This window comes from Trichosurus vulpecula, chromosome 4 (genome assembly GCF_011100635.1).
Source record: "Trichosurus vulpecula isolate mTriVul1 chromosome 4, mTriVul1.pri, whole genome shotgun sequence".
Lineage (NCBI taxonomy): Eukaryota > Metazoa > Chordata > Mammalia > Diprotodontia > Phalangeridae > Trichosurus > Trichosurus vulpecula.
The window spans coordinates 196,834,736-196,848,697 of NC_050576.1; the positions used below are offsets into that span (position 1 = coordinate 196,834,736).

General features: G+C 37.0%; 1 protein-coding gene across 3 annotated transcripts in view; it reads right to left on the reverse strand.

Moving 5' to 3' along the window:
- CCDC47 (coiled-coil domain containing 47) overlaps window positions 1-13,962 on the reverse strand; it is a 46,579-nt gene continuing 32,617 nt past the window's right edge. For 2 of the 3 annotated variants that reach the window (XM_036758000.1, XM_036757999.1), the window contains exons 5-13: window positions 11,968-12,089; window positions 11,661-11,726; window positions 10,464-10,565; window positions 9,965-10,075; window positions 8,216-8,301; window positions 6,616-6,674; window positions 6,197-6,306; window positions 5,829-5,996; window positions 89-1,691 (exon numbers count right to left, since the gene is read on the reverse strand). In XM_036758000.1, coding sequence (XP_036613895.1) covers window positions 1,611-1,691; window positions 5,829-5,996; window positions 6,197-6,306; window positions 6,616-6,674; window positions 8,216-8,301; window positions 9,965-10,075; window positions 10,464-10,565; window positions 11,661-11,726; window positions 11,968-12,089 — 905 coding nt within the window. In that variant the 3' untranslated portion in view covers window positions 89-1,610. Of the gene's footprint in view, window positions 1,692-5,828; window positions 5,997-6,196; window positions 6,307-6,615; window positions 6,675-8,215; window positions 8,302-9,964; window positions 10,076-10,463; window positions 10,566-11,660; window positions 11,727-11,967; window positions 12,090-13,962 lie in introns of all 3 variants that reach the window. The other variant, XM_036757998.1, reaches the window with a different exon arrangement.

Genomic DNA, 13,962 nt, shown 5'->3' on the forward strand with positions numbered 1-13,962 from the left:
TGTTTAGTCAATTATTTTAATATTTCATAGGTAGTTCATATGAATGCTCATATTATAAAAATTAGCTGCCATAGCCCAAATGTATAAGTCTTTAAGAAAGCTTTCATTTAATCAAAAGACATTACAGCACATTAACTTTCCTTACTATAGTATCTTTAAAAATTGTGGAACAATACTAATTCTAAAATTAAAGCATTAAAATAGTTAAATTCCATGTAAGTATGTTACTTTAATAATTTAATTTTATGAACTGTTAAAAATTACATTTACATCTCCAAATTACAGGATTTGGCATTCTCCAAGATAAAAATTCAGGTGAAAAGTTTACATGCAGTAACAAAGGCTTCTTCAGCACATGCTGTTTCCACAGCAATTCATTATTATTGCCTCGGAACAGATCTGCACAGAAAGCATCAACAAAATCCCTCCCCCACTCCCGAGAAAAAACCCGACCCTTCCCCATCCCAACACAAAACACCCGGTACAAGTAGTTACTAAAAAATGCTTTCTTAGAAGGAAGCATTTATAAAATGCAGAGATCTGACCAAGCAAAGTGCTCGTGCAGACAGGTCTCGCCCTTAAAGCTGCTTCCTTGGGAAGCAGCCACAGCTCTTGATTGCTTAGAGATACTCATCTCCACCCAAAGGATCTGCCTGACTTCAAGTAGGAAAAGGGCGGATTGCAGAAAGAAAATCAAAGGTGCATAGCCACCTTCTAGAAGAGATTCTCAGTAAACATTTGACAGGCAGCAGCAACCAAGAAAGAAAACATTTTAAGAATTAAGTTCTTCACAGAATTTGAGAGCCCACTGAACTTCCTGAGGTGAAGCTGTTTATCATGTTTTATTGTTCAAGAAAAAGAAGTATACACAATCATTTAAAATACAGCGTTCACTTTTCGATGAGCTCGTGGCACCAGGTAAGAAGGAAAACTGCTCCTGTACTACCTATCCCTGATATAGTTCAACTACCAAGAATTTTTTATCATACAAGTATCCTAAAAAACTGATCATAGATAGCATGATATTCCATAATACTGTCATCAGCACCTCCCACCCACAAATCAGAAATTACATTAATTCTGAGTTCCTGAAAATGCAAAATCATATCTGTAGTGCTCTAAATTGTACTCCTTAACAAGCTTAATGGAGACACGGAAAAGTGACACCAAGCAATGTTTATTGTGCAACTTTGATAGTCATTTGGGAAATCTTGGTTTTAGAGTTTTTCTCTAGCCATTTCAATTGCCCACAAGCAACGAGGATTTTGCTTATAGACATCAAATATCTTAAAAACAAGAAGCACTGAAATGTGACTGGCATTGATGATTCATTTTACAATTTAAAATTAAAAAAAGAAATCACAGAGATTTGAACTATCATTTCTTTTAAAAATAGTCAAAGCAATTTGATTACCTGGGGACAAAATATTGAAACAGAGTCCTTCAAACTCATATACATCCTTTGTAAAACTCGAAACTAATAAATAGCGCTGATGTTACAATGAGGATTTCCCAGGTGGTGAGTGTTTCAAGTTAAAGATGAGAAATGGACTTTTTTTGTATCCTGTGAATTCAGAGCTTACAAGTACAATCAGCCAGCTCCTTTTACTTTACATGGATTTCACTTTGATTTGTTTCATTTTCAGTTGTTTCTTCTCTAACTTCTTCTGCTCACGTCTCAAGGCAGCTTCCTATTGAAAAAAAATGGAAAATTAAGCAAAAGACAGACTTAACTCCCAAACCTGACCAAAAAAAGTACCTAGTCCATATTACTGTTCAAAATTTCCCCATACAGGAGTTTTAACATTTCAGTTATAGCTAGCAAATTTCAGACATAGCTATCTATTACCTCTGTTGGAATGTCAACACTAACTTGGATTAATGAAACAAAGAGCTATGTAAATTCAATTTTGTTCTTTTTGGGGGGTGGGGGCAGATTTTTTAAAGAGAGGCAGTGTGCTTTAGTATAGTACAGTGCTATCTAACTCAAACAGAAAGGGATCCCTGTTGCTGGGATACTTACTTAAGAAATGACAAATTAACATTACCTTTGCTGTACTGTATTTTTATTTATTTTGTTAAAAATTTCCCAATTCCATTTTAATCTGGTTCAAACTGCACTCTGGAGCTTTGTGGGCCTTGATTTTGACATCTCTGATTCAGTGGAGACACAGCTGGCTTTGAAGCCAGGAAGACCTGGGGCTGTGTTACCCTGGGTAAATCATAACCTCTCAGTGTTGTAGGCAACTCTCTAAGGCCTATAAATTGCAGAGAAGGCACAGGCTTCTATTACTGGACGAAGTTCCTCCTCTGTGAGTTCCCTATAATAATGAAATTAGGTGTCTACTCCCTATCATCCCCCAACTTTTATGATGAACTTGACAAATATCACAAATATGAATATTTCCTCATACAAAGAACATAAAAAGAGGATTGTATTTGAGACACTGAATCTGTACTATATATTCTTGGGGTTTTTAAAGCAAACATTAAACACAGTAATACTGAGGCAAATCCAAAGGTTGAGAACCTAGATGGTTAGAAGGATGACAGAGCCCTTTAGAGTAAAAGGAAAATTCAGAAAAGTGGTAGGTTTTGAGAGAAAGATAATAAGCTATGTTTGAAATGTCTATGGGAAATCCAATTTGGAATGTCCAATAGGCAGCTTGTGATATGGGACTGGAGGGAGGGAAGGGGGGAGACAGGGAAAACAGCTATAAATTATCTGCAAAGAGATAATTAAAATCATAGGAGCTGAGAGAAGAGGGCCCAGGACAGAGGCTTTGAGTATACACTGAAAGAGTGAGATATTGTTAAAGATTCAGCAAAGTCGATTATGAATCGGGAAGGAGAACTAAGAAAGAATACTGTTATGGGACCCTAGAGAAGAGGACGTATGCAGGAGAAGAGGGCGGTCAGCAGTGTCAAATAGTGCAGAGAAGTCAAGAAAGAGGAGGATTAATACAAGATTTCTAGATTTGGCAATTTTGGAAAGAGCAGTTTCAGATGAATGATATGTATGGTCAGAAGTCAGATGGCAAAGGGGTGGAAAGGAAGAAGCATAGATAGCTTTTTCTAGGAATTTAGCTGAGAAAAGGAAGAGCAATAAGGGCAATAGCTTGGAGCATAATAGTATTAAATGCAAGTTTTTTTTTTAAAGGATAGGGGAGAAGAAACTAGTAGACAGGGACAGATTGGCCAGAGACAGAGAAAGGATGAGTGAAGAGGCAATCCTCTGAAGAATGTCTTCCCTTTCCCAGAAAACCCATGACTAAACAGAAGGAGAAACCCATTTAGTTATTTCATAAAAAACAAACTTGGGAAAACAGACAGAATTGTGGTATGTGAAAGTAATGGGATGTTACTGTATCATAAGAAATGATGACTGCAGAATTCAGAGAAACTTGGGAAGGCCTGTTTGAGCTGGGGTAGAGTGAAATGAGCAGAATCAGGAAAATAATTTGCAAGATGATCACAATAATGTAAAGGAAAGTAACTTCAAAAATATTCAAAACCCTGATCAGGGCAATAACCAGTCATGAGCTTTGGGTAGATTGATGAGTCATGTTCCTGCCGCTTGCCAGAGTTGATGGGCTAGAAATGTGGAATGAGACATACCTATTCAGATGTGGCCAATGTGCTGACTTGTTTGACAATACTAATATATATCTAAACAAAACTCATCATCTTTCTCTTTATGCTTCGCCTACTTTCCAAACATCTCTATTGCTATCAGGGGTACAACCATCCTTTCAGTCATCCAAGTTTGAAACCTCAGTGTCATCCTCTGCTCCTCACACTGAAGCACCCCATATATCCAAGCTATTGCCAGATCTTCTTGATTCAATCTCCACAACTCTTGTACATGTTCCCTTCTCTCCAGTCACACAGCTGCCACAGTTTAAGCCTTTGTCATCCTTTACATGGACTACTTCAACACATTTCTACTTAGTCTCCTTGCCTTGAATCTCTCCTCACTTCAACCCATCCTCGACTTAACTGACAAATAATGTTTCTACTTCATAGGTTTGACCATGTCATGCCTTCCCCCCTAAAAGTCATGTAACACCAATGTCTTCCTATCAGCCTCAGGATCAAATATAAACTTCTCTGTCTGGCATGGAAAGCTCTTCACAGCCTGGTCTCTTTCTGACTTTTCAGTCTTCTCACACATTACTCTCCCTGCACTAACCCTTCTGTCTGGCATACTGGCCTGCTTAATATTCCAGCACATGTGATACTGATGGGGTGCTTGTGCTTGGACCCTAATTCTAACATCACATTTCTCCTTAGCCTCTGCCTGGGTGCCTGTGCCTGTGGCAGAATTCCAATTTCAGAACACATCTAGTTCTCAAACATATTCTTTCCCAGGTAGCCTCTCTAGCTAAAGGGCAGTGTGCCCCAAAATTATTTCTGCTTCTTCCTCAGTAAGCAGCTATGTCCAATTATAGATTGATTCAGGTGTTGATAACCGACCATATACTGAGTCTAACATGTATCCTAGACATAGTTCAAATGTACATTACATTAATCTTGACTAACAAGGCACTGATAGCCAGTATCTCCAGCTAGCCCTGAACTCCTGGTGACTTTGTGACATTTCACAGGCAAAACCACACCTCCTCCTGCCCCCCCCCCCCCCGGGCTATTTCCCAGTGAACTCTGGGTAAGATACCTGCACAGTAGATACAAAAAGTGCATGTTCCTTTAAGAACTGACCAACCCCTAATCAAGCCCTGACCACTCCCTAATCCCACCCCAACACACCTGATTGACAGGTTTCATCCCTAAATCTTGTACTTAAACTTTCCCTGTAGCCCTGTATGGTTGCAGGTTCCCTAAGAACTCTTGCCTGCTTTATTAAAGCGTAATAAATCTTTGCCTCCTTGACTTAAAGAACACTTGGGTCCGCGAATTCATTCCAGGCGGCCTTGCCTTGGGAATTTTGGTTTGGGATTTCTACATCCCTGGGTTCATTTTCCCCTCTACAACACTCCTCCTGTCCTTATATCTTTGTAGTGGCTGTCCCCCATGCCGGGGATGCAGCTACTCCTCACCTCTTGGAATCTTTGGTTTCCTTCAAGATTTCATTCAAACACCACTTTTGAAATGAAGTCTTTCGGATGCCCCTAGTGATAACCAATGCCCTCCAAAAACTACTCTGTATGAATAGAGTATTGTATATATTCTGCACATGCTTAAAAGATATATATGTTATCACTCCCATTATAATGTACACCTCTTGAATGCAGGCATTAGTTTCACTTTTGTCTTTGTATTCCACAGTAGCCTCATACGTAGTAGGGCTCACTATATTACAAGGGAGGGCCTTCTATTGGGGCAGGATAAGTTAATAGGAGCTTAGTGAGATGACTAAAAAAAAAGAGCGTCAATAAAACAAAAAAAATAGAAAATAAAAAAGTTTAGAAGAAAGGGGACAATAAGGCAGTTTTATTAATGTTTAAGTTAATATACACTTAAATCATTACAGACATTCATAGTTTCATATATAATCCCTTGTTGTTCTTTGTATGTATATTGGAATATTTAATTTTGTTAATGATTTTAAAATTCATTAAACATTTTTATCTTGTTTTTTTTCCTATGTTTAGTGTCTTAGTTCAGACATGATCTCTAGTACTTTTTTTTTTTCCAGGGAGAATTGGAATGGAGAAAATGTCCTTAAGAGACATTTTCTGTACCTCTCAAGTGGTACAAAATAAAAGATAGGATTGAGAGGGGAGGAGAAAACACAAAAGTGCCCCCATTCCCTCCAAGGCATGGCCCCAGTGATTTGTTGCCCCAGTGACCAAAAAAGGTACTGTCACCTCTAGTCTGCGCTGTTTCTCAGGATCTTCCTCATTCATGATCCTCTCCTTTTCGGCCCTCTTTTTCTCCTCCCGGCGAGACTGTGCAGCTTCCTGCCTCTGCACGTGCGTCAGCTTCAGGAAATTCTCTTCTACTCGGGCACGGTTCTTATCAGCTTTTTGTCTGCCCTTTCCCCAAGACAAAGAAGCATTTCAATCAGTAGCCTACTGCTCAGAAACAAAAATCCCATTTGATTTGTTCAAAAAAGGGCTCCTATGGCATTTTCATCCTCAACCCCCTGGTCCTCTATCTATCCACTGAATCATGCATAAATGCTGGCACAAGAAACATGCAACCAACAGAAAGCAAAGTTATAAGTGGCACTTACTTCTCGGTTAAGCCGGAACTTTTTGGCTTTATCAATAGAGTAAATCACCATGTTCATTAGGGGCAGCAAAGCCTCCATATCCTTTGGGGAAGTGTTACCTAAGCCAGGTACTGGAAAACAAATGCATTTCCTATTAATAAATTTCCTTTCTTTTTATATCATTAATGGAAATGCTTTCCACATTTTTCTTAGTTTAGATCCACTTACCCCTTTAAAAGGCAGTTTGCTATAAAATGGGACAGACAACAGAAACTAAGATATAGAAAGGAACTAAGATTTTTTTCTTGATTAAAGATCATATTGCGTTAGGTAGCCTTGCTTTAACTCTCTCATCTGAAAGAAAGCACAACACTTCCCCTTTACGGAGACTACTTCACAGAGCAGCAGCTGAAGACATGAATAGATGCTACAATTCTTACCATTAAATGTAAACAATAGTGTTCTCTTGGTGTCCGGCAGCTTTAAAGGTTGACCTTCCCTGTTACAAGAAAAAAAAAAAGGCTGGTTGGACAGAGAGTAAGAGACATACTCTCCATTCATGGAAAACAAGCTCATGCAGGTACTGGTCACCACAAACAGATGAACATACATTTGAAAACAGATGGAACTTGATGTCAGTCACCAACAGTGCTTTGTTTAAAATATCCATTTCAAAAGTTTAAACTAATTAAGCAATTAGGGAGGTTCATGAATTGATTGCTGCTTACATAATTTCTGCATATAAGGTTACAAGTGGCAGCTCTCCCCTCCCCCGAGCCTGACACTATTAGGAAACTGTTTTGGCACGTGTGACCAGAATACTCTTTAATAAATATAAGCCATATTTTTAGTAGAGTTTTAGTCTTTTTTTTTTTAATTTGTTTTTCACCTATTAGTATCTGTGGTAATCTGGGTAGAAGCAGCTCAGTCCTATATCAGGCTCAGGCTTAAGAGCAAAGCAACATACAACAAACTGTGGAGTTGCAGACCTTGCTTTATCCATCCTAAGACCATACTTACTCTCCCTTTGCCTCTGACACTAGTTATTAAAAAAGAAAGCTAAAGAGGCCCAGATAAATACCTGCTAGGAATCATAACCTAGAAATTAAATGATAACTTTATAGTCCCGGTGCTGCTCTTAACCTGACAGGGGATCTCTGTTTACAAGTCTATGAGAAAAAGTTGCCTCTTTTGTAGCCATAACATAGAGGCTAAATTACTCGTAAGTTTCTCCTCAAATGGAAAGAGAAAACAGAACAGATTGATAAGTATCTAACTTGACAGTAAACTGAAATTCAGACCAATTCCTAACTGTCACAAATACACAGTCCACATGAGAAAAGCCTACTTTTGAAGAAAATGTGAGTCAGAAGATAATATGGTAATGCTGCCCCAACAGATACTTTCATATAAAAATTTTATTCTGAGCAGAACTGTGAATTTAAAGGAAAAATCCAAGCCCCCAAAGCAACCTTATATTTGTTCTGTTTACATCAGAACAATTTCTGCTTAAAGTCCTACAGGCTGTTGTTGTTGCCTTTAGAAAACACTTCACATCATAAAGCATATAATTACCTGCTGTGAAGGAAACCAGAAGAGTCTACAGAATCACAGGGCAGGCAGGTTTATAATAAATCAAACAGTGTATTACTTAGCATAGTGCCTGGCACAAAGTAGGGGCTTAATAAATGCTTATTGACTGAAAGTATACAGTTGGAAATCAAGATGTGAAATTAGGAGCACAAAAGGAAAAACAGGTTAATAACTCATTTTCTTAGCAGCAGTCATTCTGCCAGAATTTCATTTACCAAACCACATGAATAAATGAATGACAATGAGACACAAAACCAAAGTAGGTTCATTTGTTTGCTTCACAGAGGTAGCCAAACACTTCTCAGCATGAACTTAAGTTCAGTAGCCTGCCACCAGTTTCCCTTACCCATTTTGCAAGGGAAATTTGCAGGTGGCACCTTGTTGATTTTCAAAAAACATCAAATTAGCCAAGCAGACTTGTTTGGGAATTTCATCTCTTATACATACTCTTGCATGACTTTTGGACCGGAGAACTGATCTGAAAAATGGACTGATTCAATCTTGTCAGCATAGTGTGTGAGAAAGTGTACCATCTGAAAAAAAAAAAAAGACATGCTTAATTCTAATTTGTTTGAAAATGGGGGTTTTGCACCTCATTTTTTCCTAAACACATAATTATATCATTTAAAACTCTATATTACTGTAAATGGAATCTCCAAAGCAAAGGTTTTCCTTTGAGAAGTTAAATTTTATAAACAGGATCCCTGATTGCATGTCTATGAGAAAAGGCTGTCTCTGTTATAGCCATAACATAGAGGCTAAATCACTCCTAAGTTTCTTCTCAAATGGAAGGAGAAAACAGAATAACAGAATAGACTGATAATTATCTAAGCAGCATATGCTATGTATATGAGTGTAAAGATAAAGACAGAAAAACAACAAATAACTTTAATGGGACCTCCCTAATAGATTAACCTATACTTATTCTACCCCGAAGCACATAAAATCGGACAAATCATCTTCCCCCTCAAACCTTCACCTTTACTCCTCCTTTTACTACTACTTCAATTGATGGCACTGTTGTTTTCCTATGTGGAAACCCTGTCACCTCTGGCTCTCGTGTGTCTCTCTCTCTTACCTTCATCCATCACCAAGGCCACCTGAACCTACTTGGGAATGTTTCTCTCACACCTTGTCCCTCTTTTCCAACCCCAATGTCACCATGACCTCTCACCTGAACAACTGTAATGACTTCCTAACTAATTTCTTTAGTCCATCCTCCATCCTACACTGTTACTCAAGCAAGTCCCCTAATGCACTGCTCTGAGCTCATCTTTCATCTTCTTGACATCATTCAGTAGTTCTTGACTGCCTGTTGAATAAAGTAAAGCTTATCTTGGCATTCAAACACCTCTACAATGACTTCAACCTACTTTTGAAGGTTTATCTTAAACCACTCTCCCTTCTATACTCAATGTTCCAATCCATGGATTACCTATCCATCATTCCTAATTTTCCTTCGGCCTTGTTTATCTCAGTGCCCTGAATGGATACTCCCACACCAAATGCCCATAGTCTTTGCCTCACTGAAATTCCTTCCTTCATGAACCAAACTTCAGGGATTACCTTTTCCATTAAGCCTTCCCTGATTTTTCTGGTTGAAAGTCACTTCTCATTCCTCAAATATCTCAAAACATTTTGTAAGGTAGGGGAAAGGCAAAGATAATGTCTTATTTCATCTTTGTATCCCAGTGCCTAACAAAGTGTTTTACATATAAAAAAATGTTTAAAAATTCTTTGCTAAATTGATGTGAATTGATTTCCTAGTGGTTCTCAAACCTGAGATAACAGGATTTGTTTTTATTCCTATACAACCAATATCTAGGTGTTTATTTCTACAGCCTTTTCTCCCCACCCTAACAGAAACTTAAGAGAAACAGACTAATCACCAAGGTAATTCTTGATAGGAATAATGGTAGTACTGTATTCTCTCTCGCTGGGAAAAAAGAAGAGAATGTTTTAAAAAAGGTTATCAGCTATCGTATGCAAACTTTGCTGTTTCACTGGAGAAGAAAACATCTTACAAAATGTTATTGAATCAACTCCCTAGAAGTAATACCTTCTTGTGCTTTCATTTTAATATCTTTTTGTGGAAACAGAACAAATTAGTTGCAAAACTTTAAAATGTTATACCTTTAATGGTATGTACCCTGTAAATGCAAAGTCCTGTGGGGACATTTCTTCTACTGCATTTACCTTTGTATCCATCATTCCCTCTGTGACTTCTCCCATTTCTGACAAGATGGCCAGGGAGTCTGGAAGTCCATACTTTGTTCCAGACTTGGGCTTGTCACTACAAAATTCACACTGTTTAAAGTAGGAAGAGAAATGTAGGATTTTAATATCGATGAAAAAAAAATCAATTGCCTAATGGAATATTTCTAATATTAATTTATAAACCTTATTACCCACCCTAGGAGAATGGCCAAAGGGATTCATCTTTTCTTTCCCATCATACCTTTAAAGCTCTAGAATAGGTCTATTTTTCCTTTATCTATCAGAAAGTACACCAATCACATTATATACCTAAGTATGGATATGATAGTGAAGGTGTTTTATTCACTAACTTATTTCTAAGTGATTTTAAACATAATTTAAGTAATAGTCAATTAACAAAGAAATGTAAGATTTAACATGGGAGAAAATAAAAAGGATTTAATTTTTTCTGTTTAAGTTTAAGTCAAAATATACATACCAGGTCCTGCATCTCCTTCTGTAGTCGTACCAAGGCTCTTCGTGTACCAACAGCAAAAACATATGTATCCATATCTTCATCATTCATTGTTACTTTTATTTGCTGAAAATAGGTGTTACACTGGGTTTATAAGCAAGTAGTAAAGTCCATTTATAAAGATTTCCTAAGTGGGTTGTTAAATATAACATCAATACAATACTTTGAGGGGGAAATAAAGACAAATATGCAATGTTAGTATGTCTATTAAAAATTATATTCCTTGATTCTTTATATAATGTAATCTCAAAATACATTTGTATTAGCTCATTTTGAAGGAAAAAAAAAGGAAAAACATGTAATGGATTGGAGTGGGGATGGTGGGATAGGGAGGAGGTGGTATCCAAATGGGTGATTTTATCACTATGGGGAATTCCTGGTGTGAAACTCCTTCCACTTATACAGATCAGTAAACCATCTGTAATAAGGATCACCTCATAAGGAGCTGCTGGGGGCACTGAAAGATTAATTGATTTCCTTCTGATCTAAGGCAAATGCAAGAATTGAACCCAGGTCTTCCTACCTCTAAGACTGGTCCTTCTGGCTATTACATCTCACTACTTTTCATGCAGAGAAGTAGACAGAAACTTTAAAATCAGGAAAAAAGAGATTTAATCTAACAATTACTTCAAGATACTTAATTTGCAGCATTCATAAGGCACTTATTATATGCTGCATTGAATTTTAGACAGCTGTGTATGTGTTATTTTTCTCAACTAAACTGTAGGCTCCTGGATACTTCAGAAGTATATTTTTTACAATTTGGATTGAACATGGCCCCAGAATGGTGCCTTGAACATAGTAACCACCCTAAGTGAACAATAAATATTTAATTAATGAATGACAGTCTGCCTAAGAGAAAAATCACAATTTGATGCCTAACAGAATAACTATAATTCAGGAGAGAAATCCACTTGGTATTAAGGTCTCTAAGTACACAGACCACAACACAAAACTACATGAATAAAAATATAATATTTCCAGATCTATCTGACTTACTCTGATAAACTGTTTTGAGAAACAGAAAAATAGTTCAGGAGAAATCCAAGTTTTTGGGGTTTTTTTTGGCCCACAAATGACAGTTAATTTAGGAAGGTAATGATCTATAGAGACTGAGAACTCAAACTGTACACAGAAAAACTAACTGGAAGGCATGCATACCACTTGATCACAGGTTGGCCTCATCATTCGAGCCAGAACATTCAGGAGATCTTGTCTCTTGAGAAACTGAAAAAACAATTATAATACATCAGGTCGAGAACCCTTATAATAGCTGGAGCTTAACTGGTAATCCAAAATCTCATCAAACACTCTCTACAAAATTACTTCTTTCAGGTAGCAGGCAGATAATTATCTTGACCACCTAGGTTACAAATGAGTAGCAAGCACTACACCTTAGAGAATAGCTATAGAAGAAGAATGAAGAGAAGACCAAGAACTTCTCTAGTTCCAAAGTTCTCCTACTGACCTTCAGCTGTATAAGCATGCCCTCACAGCACACTCGGCCCGAACACCAGAGGTTATAGATGTGTTCATTCTCCTGGTTTAACTTCCCTGTGCTTGTAGCTTCCTTGCTGGTTCCATCATCCCCTGAGAAAAGGAAAACCTGCTTAATGCTATTTATTAAACAAAATGTTTAGGGTTAACTACCCTACCACTAAGGAAACGCTACAACATCAGGATTAAAATAATTGGCTTTTCTTTTCATAATTCTAGTTTCCCTGGCTAAAGCTTACTGCCTGCACACAAAAGGAAGGGGACGACACTGAAAAATATCTGTTAATTCTAGTGGGCTTTATAGTTTAAAGAATATTTCATATACATTATCTCATCGATCTTAACAACCCCACTGTTTTTGCCACTTCAACAGAATTATTTCCCATTTCCCTTAGGAGCTGATTTACTATCAGTAAGAATAAAATGCTCAAAAGTGGATACTGAAATGGAAAACTCCTACCAAAAAGCCTAAAATTTACTGAGGGAAGGATTTCATTGATATGATCCATTCAGCGGTCACACTGTTTCTCCCACAAAGGGAAACATCAATGAAACTATAATATGAATATGTCATTTTCTGTAATTTTATTTTTATTTGGATTTAATAAACACAACAGTTCATTTTTAAAAAAGAACAAAAGGGGCTTGTATAAGAAATTGCAAGCATGTTACTGTTTTTTTTTTCATTCTTGAAAATATATATATATATATATATATACACACGTTATACTTAATAGAATAAAAAAAACCTGTTCCATTCTGCATTTTTGTTTTCTTCTGTACACTTGAAAAAATAATTTTAAAATATTTTTATTAATATATTGTTTTATATCACCTATATTTTCCAATATACCCCAATATATACCCTGTCCCAGAATACCATCCTTTATAAAAAAGGAAAAGTTCAGCAAAACCAACACAGCAAGTAAGATTTTTCTTCATATACTTTTGCTTCTTTTGAGAAAAATCTGGTATTTTTTATTTTTACATCACCTTAAGTTTCTAACATACTTCTCCTTACTTTCCCATCCAGAGGGAAAACAGTTTAGCAAAACTAACCAACACATTAGTTAAGCATCGAAGTATCTACAGTCTCCCAATTCTGCACAGGAGAGAAGTTCCTTCTTATTCTCTTCTTTGGGGCCAAGCTTAGTCAATACAATTTCACAGCATTCAGTTTCAATTGATGTTCTTTTCATTTAAATTGCTGTAAACTTTATTTCTTCTTAGTTTTTCTGGTTCTGCTCATCTTTGCTTTAGCTCATGTAAGTCATTCCATGCTTTTCTCAATTACATTCAATGTTTCTTATAGCACAATAATATTGTATTCATGTACCAGAATTTGTTTCTTCCCTAATTAACGGGCATCACTTTGTTTCCCAGCTCAGCTTTAGCTACTACAAGTATTTCGGTGTATATGGGGCCTTTTCATCATTGACCTTCTTGGAATCCCTGGGTCTCAGAATATGGAAATTTTAGTCCCTTTCTTCACATAATTCCAAAATACTTTCCAGAATGGCTGGACCAATTCACAGCTCTACCTACAGAATGCTGTAGTACACTCCAACCTCTCCAACAGTACCACTTCCCCTTTTTGTCACTGCCAGTTTCCTGGATAGAATGTGAAACCCCAGAGGAGTTTTGATTTGCCTATCTCTTGTCATTACTGATTTGGAGCATCTTTTCATATGGTTGCTATGTAATTACAATGGCCAAGCTTGGCTCTGTTCCTTGGAGCTACTTCTCTTCATTGAATAAATGCATAATTATCAGTGTGGAACACTTACAAATACCACCAGGTCTGGCTGATATGTTGGCTAGTTTTGATAAACTAGTCTTTAAAGTGTTTTTAAAAAGTCTTTGTTGTAAGCAATGGCTCTCTGGGTTAAGGGATGGCGGAAGGACTTATTTGGAAATAAAGGTAATGATGTAAAACCAAGATATTAATAAAAACTTCCCCCTAAAA